Below are 12500 nucleotides of genomic sequence, written 5' to 3' on the forward strand. Positions count from 1 at the left end.
TTTGGACACACCTACTCATTCCAGGGTTTTTCTTTAATTTTTACTATTTTCTACATTGTAGAATAATAGTGAAGACATCAAAACTATGAAATAACATATATGGAATCATGTAGTAACCAAAAAAGTGTTAAACAAATCAAAATATATTTTATATTTGAGATTCTTCAAAGTAGCCACCCTTTGCCTTGATGACAGCTTTGCACACTCTTGGCATTCTCTCAACCAGCTTCACGAGGTACCTGGAATGCATTTCAATTAACAGGTGTGCCTTCTTAAAAATTAATGTGTGGAATTTCTTTCCTTCTTAATGCGTTTGAGCCAATCAGTTGTGTTGTGACAAGGTAGGGGAGATATACAGAAGATAGCCCTATTTGGTAAAAGACCAAGTCCATATTATGGCAAGAACAGCTCAAATAAACGACAGTCCATCATTACTTTAAGACATGAAGGTCAGTGAATCCGGAAAAATTCAATAACTTTTAAAGTTTCTTCAAGTGCAGTCGCAAAAACCATCAAGCGTTATGATGAAACTGGCTCTCATGAGGACCACCACAGGAATGGAAGACCCAGAGTTACCTCCGCTGCAGAGGATAAGTTCATAAGAGTTACCAGCCTCAGAAATTGCAGCCCAAATAAATGTTTCACAGAGTTCAAGTAACAGACACATCTCAACATCAACTGTTCAGAGGAGACTGCGTGAATCAGGCCTTCATGGTTGAATTGCTTGGGCCAAGAAACACGAGCAATGGACATTAGACCAAATTTGAGATTTTTGGTTCCAACCGCCGTGTCTTTGTGAGACGCAGAGTAGGTGAACGAAAGATCTCCGCATGTGTGGTTCCCACCGTGAAGCATAGAGGAGGAGGTGTGATGGTGTGGGGGTGCTTTGCTGGTGACACTGTCAGTGATTTATTTAGAATTCAAGGCACACTTAACAAGCATGGCTACCACAGCATTCTGCGGCGATACGCCATCCCATCTGGTTTGCGCTTAGTGGGACTGTTTTTCAACAGGACAATGACCCAAAACACACCTCCAGGCTGTGTAAGGGCTATTTGACCAAGAAGGAGAGTGATGGAGTGCTGCATCAGATGACCTGGCCTCCACAATCACCCGACCTCAACCCAATTGAGATGGTTTGAGATGAGTTGGACTTTGGAGTGAAGGAAAAGCAGCCAACAAGTGCTCAGCATATGTGGGAACTCATTCAAGACTGTTGGAAAAGCATTCCAGGTGAAGCTGGTTGAGAGAATGCCAAGAGTATGCAAACTGTCATCAAGGCAAAGGGTGGCTACTTTGAAGATTCTCAAATATAAAATATATTTTGATTTGTTTAACACTTTTTTGGTTACTACATGATTCCATATGTGTTATTTCTTAGTTTTGTTGTCTTCACTATTATTCTACAATGTAAAAAGTGGTAAAAATAAAGAAAAACCCTTGAATGAGTAGGTGTGTCCAAACTGTTGACTGGTACTGTATATACAGTTGAAGTCGGAAGTTTACATACACTTAGGTTGGAGTCATTAAAACTCGTTTTTCAACCACTCCACAAATTTCTTGTTAACAAACTATAGTTTTGGCAAGTCGGTTAGGACATCTACTTTGTTCATGACAAGTAATTTTTCCAACAATTGTTTACAGACAGACTATTTCACTTTTCCAGTGGGTCAGAAGTTTACATAAGGTCACTGTGCCTTTAAACAGCTTGGAAAATTCCAGAAAATTATGTCATGGCTTTAGAAGCTTCTGATAGGCTAATTGACATCATTTGAGTCAATTGGAGGTGTACCTGTGGATGTATTTCAAGGCCTACCTTCAAACTCAGTGCGTCTTTGCTTGACATCATGGGAAAATCAAAAGAAATCAGCCAAGACCTCAGAAAAAAGATTGTAGACCTCCACAAGTCTGGTTCATCCTTGGGGACAATTTCCAAACGCCTGAAGGTACCACGTTCATCTGTACAAACAATAGTACGCAAGTGTAAACACCATGGGACCACGCAGACGTCATACCGCTCAGGAAGGAGACACGTTCTGTCTCCTAGAGATGAACGTACTTTGGTGCGAAAAGTGCAAATCAATCCCAGAACAACAGCAAAGGACCTTGTGAAGATGCTGGAGGAAACAGGTACAAAAGTATCTATATCCACAGTAAAACAAGTCCTATATCAACATAACCTGAAAGGCCGCTCAGCAAGGAAGAAGCCACTGCTCCAGAACCGCCATAAAAAAGCCAGACTATGGTTTGCAACTGCACATGGGGACAAAGATCGTACTTTTTAGAGAAATTTAGTCTGGTCTGATGAAACAAAAACAGAACTGTTTGGCCATAATGACCATCGTTATGTTTGGAGGAAAAAGGGGGCTGCTTGCAAGCCGAAGAACACCATCCCAACCGTGAAGCACGGGGGTGGCAGCATCATGCTGTGGGGGTGCTTTGCTGCAGGAGGGACTGGTGCACTTCACAAAATAGATGGCATCATGAGGAAGGAAAATTATGTGGATATATTGAAGCAACATCTCAAGACATCAGTCAGGAAGTTAAAACTTGGTCGCAAATGGGTCTTCCAAATGGACAATGACCCCAAGCATACTTCCAAAGTTGTGGCAAAATGGCTTAAGGACAACAAAGTCAAGGTATTGGAGTGGCCATCACAAAGCCCTGACCTCAATCCTATAGAAAATGTGTGGGCAGAACTGAAAAAGCGTGTGCGAGCAAGGAAGCCTACAAACCTGACTCAGTTACATGGGGCGGCAGGTAGCTTAGTGGTTAAGAGCGTTGTGCCAGTAACCGAAAGGTCGCTGGTTCTAATCCCCGAGCCGACTAGGTGAAAAATCTGTTGACGTGCCCTTGAGCAAGTCACTTAACCCTAATTGCTCTGCTAAATGACTAAAATGTAAATGTTACACCAGCTCTGTCAGGAGGAATGGGCCAAAATGTGGGAAGCTTGTGGAAGGCTACCCGACACGTTTGATACAAATACTAATTGAGTGTATGTAAACTTCTGACCCACTGGGAATGTGATGAAAGAAATAAAAGCTTAAATAAATCATTCTCTCTACTATTATTCTGACATTTCATATTCTTAAAATAAAGTGGTGATCCTAACTGACCTAAGACAGGGAATCTTTACGAGGATTAAATGTCAGGAATTGTGAAAAACTGAGTTTAAATGTATTTGGCTAAGGTGTATGTAAACTTCCGACTTCAACTGTATATATATACTGCTCAAAAAAATAAAGGGAACACTTAAACAACACAATGTAACTCCAAGTCAATCACACTTCTGTGAAATCAAACTGTCCACTTAGGAAGCGACACTGATTGACAATACATTTCACATGCTGTTGTGCAAATGGAATAGACAACAGGTGGAAATTATAGGCAATTAGCAAGACACCCCCAATAAAGAAGTGGTTCTGCAGGTGGTGACCACAGACCACTTCTCAGTTCCTATGCTTCCTGGCTGATGTTTTGGTCACTTTTGAATGCTGGCGGTGCTTTCACTCTAGTGGTAGCATGAGACGGAGTCTACAACCCACACAAGTGGCTCAGGTATTGCAGCTCATCCAGGATGGCACATCAATGCGAGCTGTGGCAAGAAGGTTTGCTGTGTCTGTCAGCGTAGTGTCCAGAGCATGGAGGCGCTACCAGGAGACAGGCCAGTACATCAGGAGACGTGGAGGAGGCCGTAGGAGGGCAACAACCCAGCAGCAGGACTGCTACCTCCGCCTTTGTGCAAGGAGGAGCAGGAGGGAGCACTGCCAGAGCCCTGCAAAATGACCTCCAGCAGGCCACAAATGTGCATGTGTCTGCTCAAACGGTCAGAAACAGACTCCATGAGGGTGGTATGAGGGCCCGACGTCCATAGGTGGGGGTTCTGCTTACAGCCCAACACCGTGCAGGATGTTTGGCATTTGCCAGAGAACACCAAGATTGGCAAATTCGCCACTGGCGCCCTGTGCTCTTCACAGATGAAAGCAGGTTCACACTGAGCACATGTGACAGACGTGACAGAGTTTGGAGACGCCGTGGAGAATGTTCTGCTGCCTGCAACATCCTCCAGCATGACCGGCTTGGCGGTCGGTCAGTCATGGTGTGGGGTGGCATTTCTTTGGGGGGCCGCACAGCCCTCCATGTGCGCGCCAGAGGTAGCCTGACTGCCATTAGGTACAGAGATGAGATCCTCAGACCCCTTGTGAGACCATATGCTGGTGCGGTTGGCCCTGGGTTCCTCCTAATGCAAGACAATGCTAGACCTCATGTGGCTGGAGTGTGTCAGCAGTTCCTGCAAGAGGAAGGCATTGATGCTATGGACTGGCCCGCCCGTTCCCCAGACCTGAATCCAATTGAGCACATCTGGGACATCATGTCTCACTCCATCCACCAACGCCACATTGCACCACAGACTGCCCAGGAGTTGGCGGATGCTTTAGTCCATGTCTGGGAGGAGATCCCTCAGGAAACCATCCGCCACCTCATCAGGAGCATGCCCAGGCGTTGTAGGGAGGTCATACAGGCACGTGGAGGCCACACACACTACTGAGCCTCATTTTGACTTGTTTTAAGGACATTACATCAAAGTTGGATCAGCCTGTAGTGTGGTTTTCCACTTTAATTTTGAGGGTGACTCCAAATCCAGACCTCCATGGGTTGATACATTTGATTTCCATTGATAATTTTTGTGTGATTTTTATTGTCAGCACATTCAACTATGTAAAGAAAAAAGTATTTAATAAGATTATTTCATTCATTCAGATCTAGGATGTGTTGTTTAAGTGTTCCCTTTATTTTTTTGAGCAGTGTATATACTATATATATATATATATATATATATATATAAATAGAAGATGATTAAAAGTTGGAACAATTCTTCAACCAATGAGGTTTTGATGAGCTAGTTAACTCTGCTAATAATAAAGTTAGCTAGCTTGCCAAGGATGACAAAATGGTCAAACAAGCAACATTATCCACATTGTCAAAGTTTTACACGTGTGTTTGTGTTGTGTGCCTCTTCCTGTGTGTGTGTGTGTGTTGTGTGCCTCTTCCTGTGTGTGTCTGTGTGTGTGTGTGTGTGTTGTGTGCCTCTTCCTGTGTCTGTGTGTGTGTTGTGTGTGTGTGTGTGTGTTGTGTGCCTCTTCCTGTGTGTGTGTGTGTGTGTGTTGTGTGCCTCTTCCTGTGTGTGTCTGTGTGTGTGTGTGTGTGTTGTGTGCCTCTTCCTGTGTCTGTGTGTGTGTGTGTGTGTGTGTGTGTGTGTGTTGTGTGCCTCTTCCTGTGTGTGTGTGTGTGTGTGTGTGTGTGTGTTGTGTGTGTGTGTGTATGTGTTGTGTGCCTCTTCCTGTGTTTGTGTTTTGTGTGTGTGTGTGTGTGTGTGTTGTGTGCCTCTTCCTGTGTGTGTGTGTGTGTGTGTTGTGTGCCTCTTCCTGTGTGTGTGTGTGTGTGTTGTGTGTGTCCTCTCCCCAGTCTTCAGGAGCCCAGTGTGTAAGGTCTACAGGTTCCAGACGGAGTCCAGCAGGTGGATGCTGGTGAGGGAACAGATGAGTGAAAGCTCTCTGTCCACCAGTCTGCCCAAACAGCTTCTGTCCTGCTACATACAGGAGGACATGAGGAGGTGAGACTGGCTCGCCATCATGGCTCAAACTGGCTCCAGTTGCACAGTTACAGCTGAAAATGCAAAGGGATGTCCATTATGGCTCAAACACTAACTCAGTGATACTGTTATTGCTCATTCATAGAGCCAAGCATTTTGGTTCATACATGCCCCAGTGGCACTTTTACAGTTGAAAACATGCATAGAGGCCATTGGTTTTAGCCAGTGCTATAGACATATTAACTTGTCTTTTGAGAGACATGATCAACATTAAGTGAAAATGAAACCTTGTGATAAAGTTTAGTGTTTTCCAGGAACTGAGACCATCTTAGGAGTCTCTTTTTGCTTTCATATCAACTATTTTAAGGAGTTTTCTTTTGACAACATCAAGAGAGAAGTAAAAAAGAAACTTCCATCTCTCTCTCTCGCTATCGCTCTCTCTGTCTCTCTCTCTGTCTCTCTCTCTGTCTCTCTCTCTGTCTCTCTCTCTCTCTCTCTCTCTCTCTGTCTCTCTCTCTCTCTCTGTCTGTCTCTCTCTCTCTCTCTCTCTGTCTCTCTCTGTCTCTCTCTCTGTGTCTCTCTCTCTCTCTCTGTCTCTCTCTGTGTCTCTCTCTCTCCCCCTCTCTCCTTCTCTCTCCTCCTCTCTCTCTCCCTCTCCCCCCTCTCTCTCTCTCTCTCTCTCTGTCTCTCTCTGTCTCTCTCTCCTTCTGTCTCTCTCTCCCCCCTCTCTCTCCCCTAACCCCCTCTCTCTCTCTCTCTCTCTCTCTCTCTTCAGGGTCCAGGAGCTTTGTGACCTATGCGATCTTTCACCCCACTGGGAGGGGCTAAGGAGTGATGTCATCACCCACTACAGTCAGCTGATCAGCACCTACCAGGAAACACTGACAGAATTTAACAAACTGACTGGTGAGGAAAGAAAGATGGCTACTTGTGTATGGAAAGTAATGTAGATGCTCTTTGGTTTGGGGCAGGGGTACTCAAGTACTATTTGAGAAGGTGCGTTCACGCAAATTTCCTAGGTGGCAAAGGTTCGGATGGATATTGTATTTTATCAGCGTAGTAACAAACCCCCCACCTAGCAACACGTGTGATCCCAAACTGTTCACACCTCTCTTGTTGGCGGAGATACATTTAGGATTTAAAGCTCATTCTGCAATTCTACACATTTTGCCTTATGTATTTGTATTTATTATGGATCCCCATTAGTTCCTGCCAAGGCAGCAGCTACTCTTCCTGGGGTTTATTATGGATCCCCATTAGTTCCTGCCAAGGCAGCAGCTACTCTTCCTGGGGTTTATTATGGATCCCCATTAGTTCCTGCCAAGGCAGCAGCTACTCTTCCTGGGGTTTATTATGGATCCCCATTAGTTCCTGCCAAGGCAGCAGCTACTCTTCCTGGGGTTTATTATGGATCCCCATTAGTTCCTGCCAAGGCAGCAGCTACTCTTCCTGGGGTTTATTATGGATCCCCATTAGTTCCTGCCAAGGCAGCAGCTACTCTTCCTGGGGTCCAAACATATTAAAGCACTTACATTACATATAAAACAAAATATAAAACAGTACATCATATAACAGTATCACAACACTACCTATCTACAATACAAAATGTTTAATACCACCATACAACAATATCCCAATGTGTGCAGTATGCATCTGTCTATACCCTTGTGTGTGTCTCTTCACAGTCCCCGTTGTTCCATAAGGTGTATTTTTGCCTGTTTTTTAAATCTAATTTTACTACTTGCATCAGTTACCTGATGTGGAATAGAGTTCCATGTAGTCATGGCTCTATGTAGTACTGTGCGCCTCCCATAGTCTGTTCTGGACTTGGGGACTGTGAATAGCCCTCTGGTGGTATGTCTTGTGGGGTATGCGTGGGTGTCCGAGCTGTGTGCCAGTAGTTTAAACAGACAGCTCAGTACATTCAGCTCGTCAACACCTCTTACAAAAACAAGCAGTGATGAAGTCAATCTCTCTTCCACTCTGAGCCAGGAGAGACTGACATGCATGTCATTCATGATTTTAAAGTGTTTTAATGTTAGATCTAGATTACTTTCAGACTAACCGTAAGCTTCCAAACATGTCCTTCATCTCTGTCTCAACCTTAAATCTCCTTTAGACCAGGTTAACTAGTGTGTACTTTTTAGCCAGTAGCTGTGAAAGTAGCGCCCATGAGCCAAAAGTGGTCCTCGAAAATTGCATACAACGGTGTTTCTCAACCCTGGTCCTCCAGTACTCCCAACAGTGTTTCCCAACCCTGGTGGCGCAGTGGTCTAAGGCACTGCATCGCAGTGCTAGCTGTGCCACTAGAGATCCTGGTTCGAATCCAGGCTCTGTCATAGCTGGCCGCGACCGGGAGACCCATGGGGCGGCGCACAATTGGCCCAGCGTCGTCCAGGGTAGGGGAGGGAATGGCCGGCAGGGATGTAGCTCAGTTGGTAGAGCATGGCGTTTGCAACGCCAGGGTTGTGGGTTCGATTCCCACGGGGGGCCAGTATGAAAAATAAAAAAATAATGTATGCACTCACTAACTGTAAGTCGTTCTGGATAAGAGCGTCTGCTAAATGACAAATTTTTTTTTTTTTTTTTTAATGGTTCTCCAGAACCCCCATCAGTGTTTCCCAACCCTGGTTCTCCAGAACCCTTAACAGTGTTTCCCAACCCTGGTCATCCAGTACTCCCAACAGTGTTTCCCAACCCTTGTCCTCCTGTACCCCCAACAGTACACATTCTTATTAAAACCCTGGACAAACACACCCATATTTGTAGATACGTGCGCCACGTCACTGCTCTCTCTCGCTCTCTGCTGTGTGTGTGCATCTTGCTAGCTGTCACTCAAATGGCGAGGGGCTGAAGCTCACTGGCTAGAACTCAAATCGCTAGGGGGCTGGCCCAGGTGTGGGAACATGTAGGGAAAGTGGTGTGGCACAGCTTCAAGAAAACAGTTGCTCTCAAACTAGGGATTTGGTGTAATTGAGGTAAGGAAGTTGTTCTGCATGTATGAACTACACATGGACACATCCATCCCAAAGCGGGAGGTTTACAAAATACTCTCTTAGTCGCCAAAGTAACAAAGTCTTTAACTTGGTTCATTCATTTTCATCCTTTTATGCTTTTATTGATTAATTTGTACTATATTTTCTGTTTTAGGCTCGTCCTGTTCCTTTAAGGCCAGCTGTAGTAAGAGAGACAGATATCTAGAGTTTATACCTGTCAACCTACACACACAGAGGATGCAGGTCACCTGCTCACAGAGAACAGGTACAGTGTGTGTGTGTTTGTGTCCTACTCTGTGGAAGTGTATTGAACCTAAATTCACCTTCTCTCTCTCCCTCATTTTTTTTCTCTCTCTCCCCCTCATCCTCTCTCGCTCTCTCTCCCTCTCCCTCCCCCACACCTCCCCCCCTCTCTCTCTCCCTCCCCCCTCCCTTACCTCTCTCTCTTACCTCTCTCTCCCCTCCCTCACCCCTCTCTCCCCCTCCCTCACCCCTCTCTCTCCCCCCTCACCCTCTCCCTCTCCCTCCACCCCCTCTCTCCCTCTCCCTCCCTCCCACCACCCTCTCTCCCCCTCCTCCTCTTCCCCCTCCCTCCCCCTCTCTCCCCTCCCTCCCCCCTCTCCCCCTCCCTCCCCCCTCTCTCCCCTCCCTCCCCCCACCACCGCTCTCCCCCTCCCCCACCACCTCTCTCCCTCTTCCTCCCCCCACCCTCCTCTCTCCCCTCCCTCCCCCCTCTCTCCCTCCTCCCCCCACCACGCTCTCCCCTCCCTCCCCCCACCACCGCTCTCCCCTCCTTCCCCCACCACCGCTCTCCCCCTCCCTCCCCCCACCACCCTCTCTCCCTCTTCCTCCCCCACCCTCCCCCCTTACCACCCCTCTCCCCCTCCTCCCCCACCACCCTCTCTCTCTCCCTCCCTCCCCCCTCTCTCCCCTCCCTCCACCCCCTACCACCCCCTCTCCCCCTCCCTCCCCCTCCCTCTCCCCCTCTCCTCCCCCCTACCACCCCCTATCCCCCTCCCCCTACCACCCCTCTCCCCCTCCCCCACCTCCCTCCCCCTCCCTCCCCCCTCTCTCCTCAACAGTATGGTATGATGTGATAACAGTAGGAGCACCAGCGGATCACTACCAGGGGTTTAAACACGGTGGGCTACAGAGGCTGCTCAACAAACCAGACACCGACAAGAAGAGGTGTGATCTAGACCTATATGATTAAGCAGCATATTCTCCCCAGCCAGTGGAGCTGATTTAATACCCTGGTTCATTTAAGATACATCCTATAGATCAGGGATGGGCAACTTTAATGTGGCTGAACTCTCTCTCTCTCTCTCTCTCTCTCTCTCTCTCTCTCTCTCTCTCTCTCTCTCTCTCTCCTTCCATCTCTCTCTCTCTCTCTCTCTCTGTCTCTCTATCTGTCTCTCTCTCTCTCTCTCTCTCTCTCTCTCTTTTTCCTTCCTCTCTCTCTCTCTCTCTGTCTCTCTATCTGTCTCTCTCTCTCTCTCTCTCTCTCTCTCTCTCTCTCTCTCTCTCTCTCTCTCTCTCTCTCCAGTGTTAGTTCAGCATATTGTTGTATCTCCTACTCACCAGAGGAGAGCTCCAGAGCCAGGGAGGTACTGAGTAGTGTCTCCCAGCTCCAGCCTCTCATCTCTGGGCTAACGGAGGAGCTACTGCAGGCCGCTCTGGAAGTCAACTCCCAAAGACTACATGACATACTGCACAGCCTGACACACAGGGTGAGACACACGTTCCCCTGTACAGACGGGAAAGATGCCTATGTAACTGTATTTCAATGTAGGCCTTATGTCACTCCTGTGTCACCCCTATGCAGACTGAACAGTTTGTTCATGCTCTGAAAGATGAGCTGGTAAAGAACGCCCAATTGGCTCTCCACACGGCAAGGCCCGCCTACCACCTCGGCAACGGACACGCCCACGTAACCCATGGCAATGGGACGGGTCCCAGGCCCTCCTCGGCCAATCAGGACGGGTTACGGACGTCGATACGGCAACAGGACTCCATCCCCCAACACACAGAGTATGACGAGGAAGAGTGGGTGAGCGAGAGAGAGAGATTTGCTGACTGCTCTCTACAGTATAGGGCTGAGCTAACGTTTTGTGTGTGTGTGTGTTGGACAGGGTCTGGGCTAACGTTTTGTGTCTGTGTGTGTGTGTGTGTGTTGGACAGGGTGTGGGCTAACGTTTTGTGTCTGTGTGTGTGTGTGTGTTGGACAGGGTGTGGGCTAACGTTTTGTGTGTGTGTGTGTGTGTGTTGGACAGGGTGTGGGCTAACGTTTTGTGTGTGTGTGTGTGTGTGTGTGTGTTGGACAGGGTGTGGGCTAACGTTTTGTGTGTGTGTGTGTGTGTTGGACAGGGTGTGTGGGCTAACGTTTTGTGTGTGTGTGTGTTGGACAGGGTGTGGGCTAACGTTTTGTGTCTGTGTGTGTGTGTGTGTGTGTTGGACAGGGTGTGGGCTAACGTTTTGTGTCTGTGTGTGTGTGTGTGTGTGTGTTGGACAGGGTGTGGGCTAACGTTTTGTGTCTGTGTGTGTGTGTGTGTGTGTGTTGGACAGGGTGTGGGCTAACGTTTTGTGTCTGTGTGTGTGTGTGTGTGTGTGTGTGTGTGTGTGTGTGTGTGTGTGTGTGTGGACAGGGTGTGGGTAGGGGCTGTGGCGGTCATAACATTTGGTCAGCTGGTGATTGTCAAGCAAATAACTGCCGGTCTCACGGTAATTGACCGTTAATTAACATAAACACATTTAGCATCTCCTGGCTTCCATGCATAGCCTACAAGCCACTGATGCAGACCTTTGGAACATCTACATGTTAAAAAGTCTAATAAATCCATGTAATATAGCTTACACCATCACAATAAATCCATTATTTATTTAAGGCAGGTCTAAAGAAACATGATATGAAGAAAATGTAGTCTATTTCAGAAGAACAGAATAGCATACTCTGAGTTGTCCTGATGTTAGGTCCTGATCTGGCTATGCCATGTGGCTGTGGGCTACACTAGTTCATTTAGCAGACAAGATTAGCTCAGAATTCCATGGCATTATTTTATATTATTTTCTAGAATGAAGAATACAATTGAACAAAGCTGAATAAAATAGAAAGGATATTTTCTCCAAAAAGGATTTGAGGGAGTGAGCGCACATGCGGCTATTCTGTGTTGAGCGGTTAACAAAGAAACAGGTACTCCTATATGCTTCATTTAGAGTTATTAATGCAACTTTAGTTGTGATACAAACGTTGGGCTATATGTTTTGATGTTTAATACATTCTAAGGCTGCATGATGCAACTCTAATGATGATTTTTTAAAAAGTCACATGAAAGGCATGAGCTCAGCTTTGTTTTTTTGCGCAGGCTGTACACACTTCATCAGTCTCCCTTTCACAATTTTGACGAGCACTTGATGATGCCTCGAATTTCCCGGCGGCACCCCCATTTTATGGCCATAATGCCCCCTAAAAAAAATCGATGTATTTTGCGGCCAGTGGCCATTTTGTGCCGAATATACACAAGCTGAATATAATAATGATAATTCCCTTCTCCCCGGATGCGTCCTCCGAAGCACCTCTCTTATTAGCAATGGCCGTCACATGATCGGGGTCCTTCTCACAGGCTACAAGTGAAGACAGACACATCGGGGACGCAACTGCATCCGTCCTTATCGAATTCCGAGGCGTATATTCAAGATATTGGAAGAACTGTCCACAATTTACTTTTCGTCAGCCAACAAGATGAGTCGGCCTAACGAACAGCAAAAGCACTAGCCTATGTCAATCTACTATCCCCCATAGTACAAACGTCGACCTATTCTATTGTGTGAGAAATAAAAAATTATGGGACAGTTGTGGAATGCGATACATCCCAAATTAATACAACCACTAGCGTAAAAAAAAACGTTTAAAA

General features: G+C 46.6%; 1 protein-coding gene across 1 annotated transcript in view; it reads left to right on the plus strand.

Annotated features, from left to right (window-relative positions):
* The window catches only part of LOC121554639 (type II inositol 3,4-bisphosphate 4-phosphatase-like), a 71079-nt gene that overhangs the window by 43648 nt on the left and 14931 nt on the right, over positions 1-12500 (plus strand). Inside the window, exons 9-14 of the mRNA XM_045211754.1 lie at positions 5467-5614; positions 6369-6499; positions 8744-8854; positions 9672-9777; positions 10136-10319; positions 10415-10639. Of these exons, the coding sequence (XP_045067689.1) occupies positions 5467-5614; positions 6369-6499; positions 8744-8854; positions 9672-9777; positions 10136-10319; positions 10415-10639 (905 nt within the window). The remainder of the gene's footprint in view (positions 1-5466; positions 5615-6368; positions 6500-8743; positions 8855-9671; positions 9778-10135; positions 10320-10414; positions 10640-12500) is intronic.

Source organism: Coregonus clupeaformis, chromosome 39 (assembly GCF_020615455.1).
Source record: "Coregonus clupeaformis isolate EN_2021a chromosome 39, ASM2061545v1, whole genome shotgun sequence".
In the NCBI taxonomy this organism is placed as follows: Eukaryota; Metazoa; Chordata; class Actinopteri; order Salmoniformes; family Salmonidae; genus Coregonus; species Coregonus clupeaformis.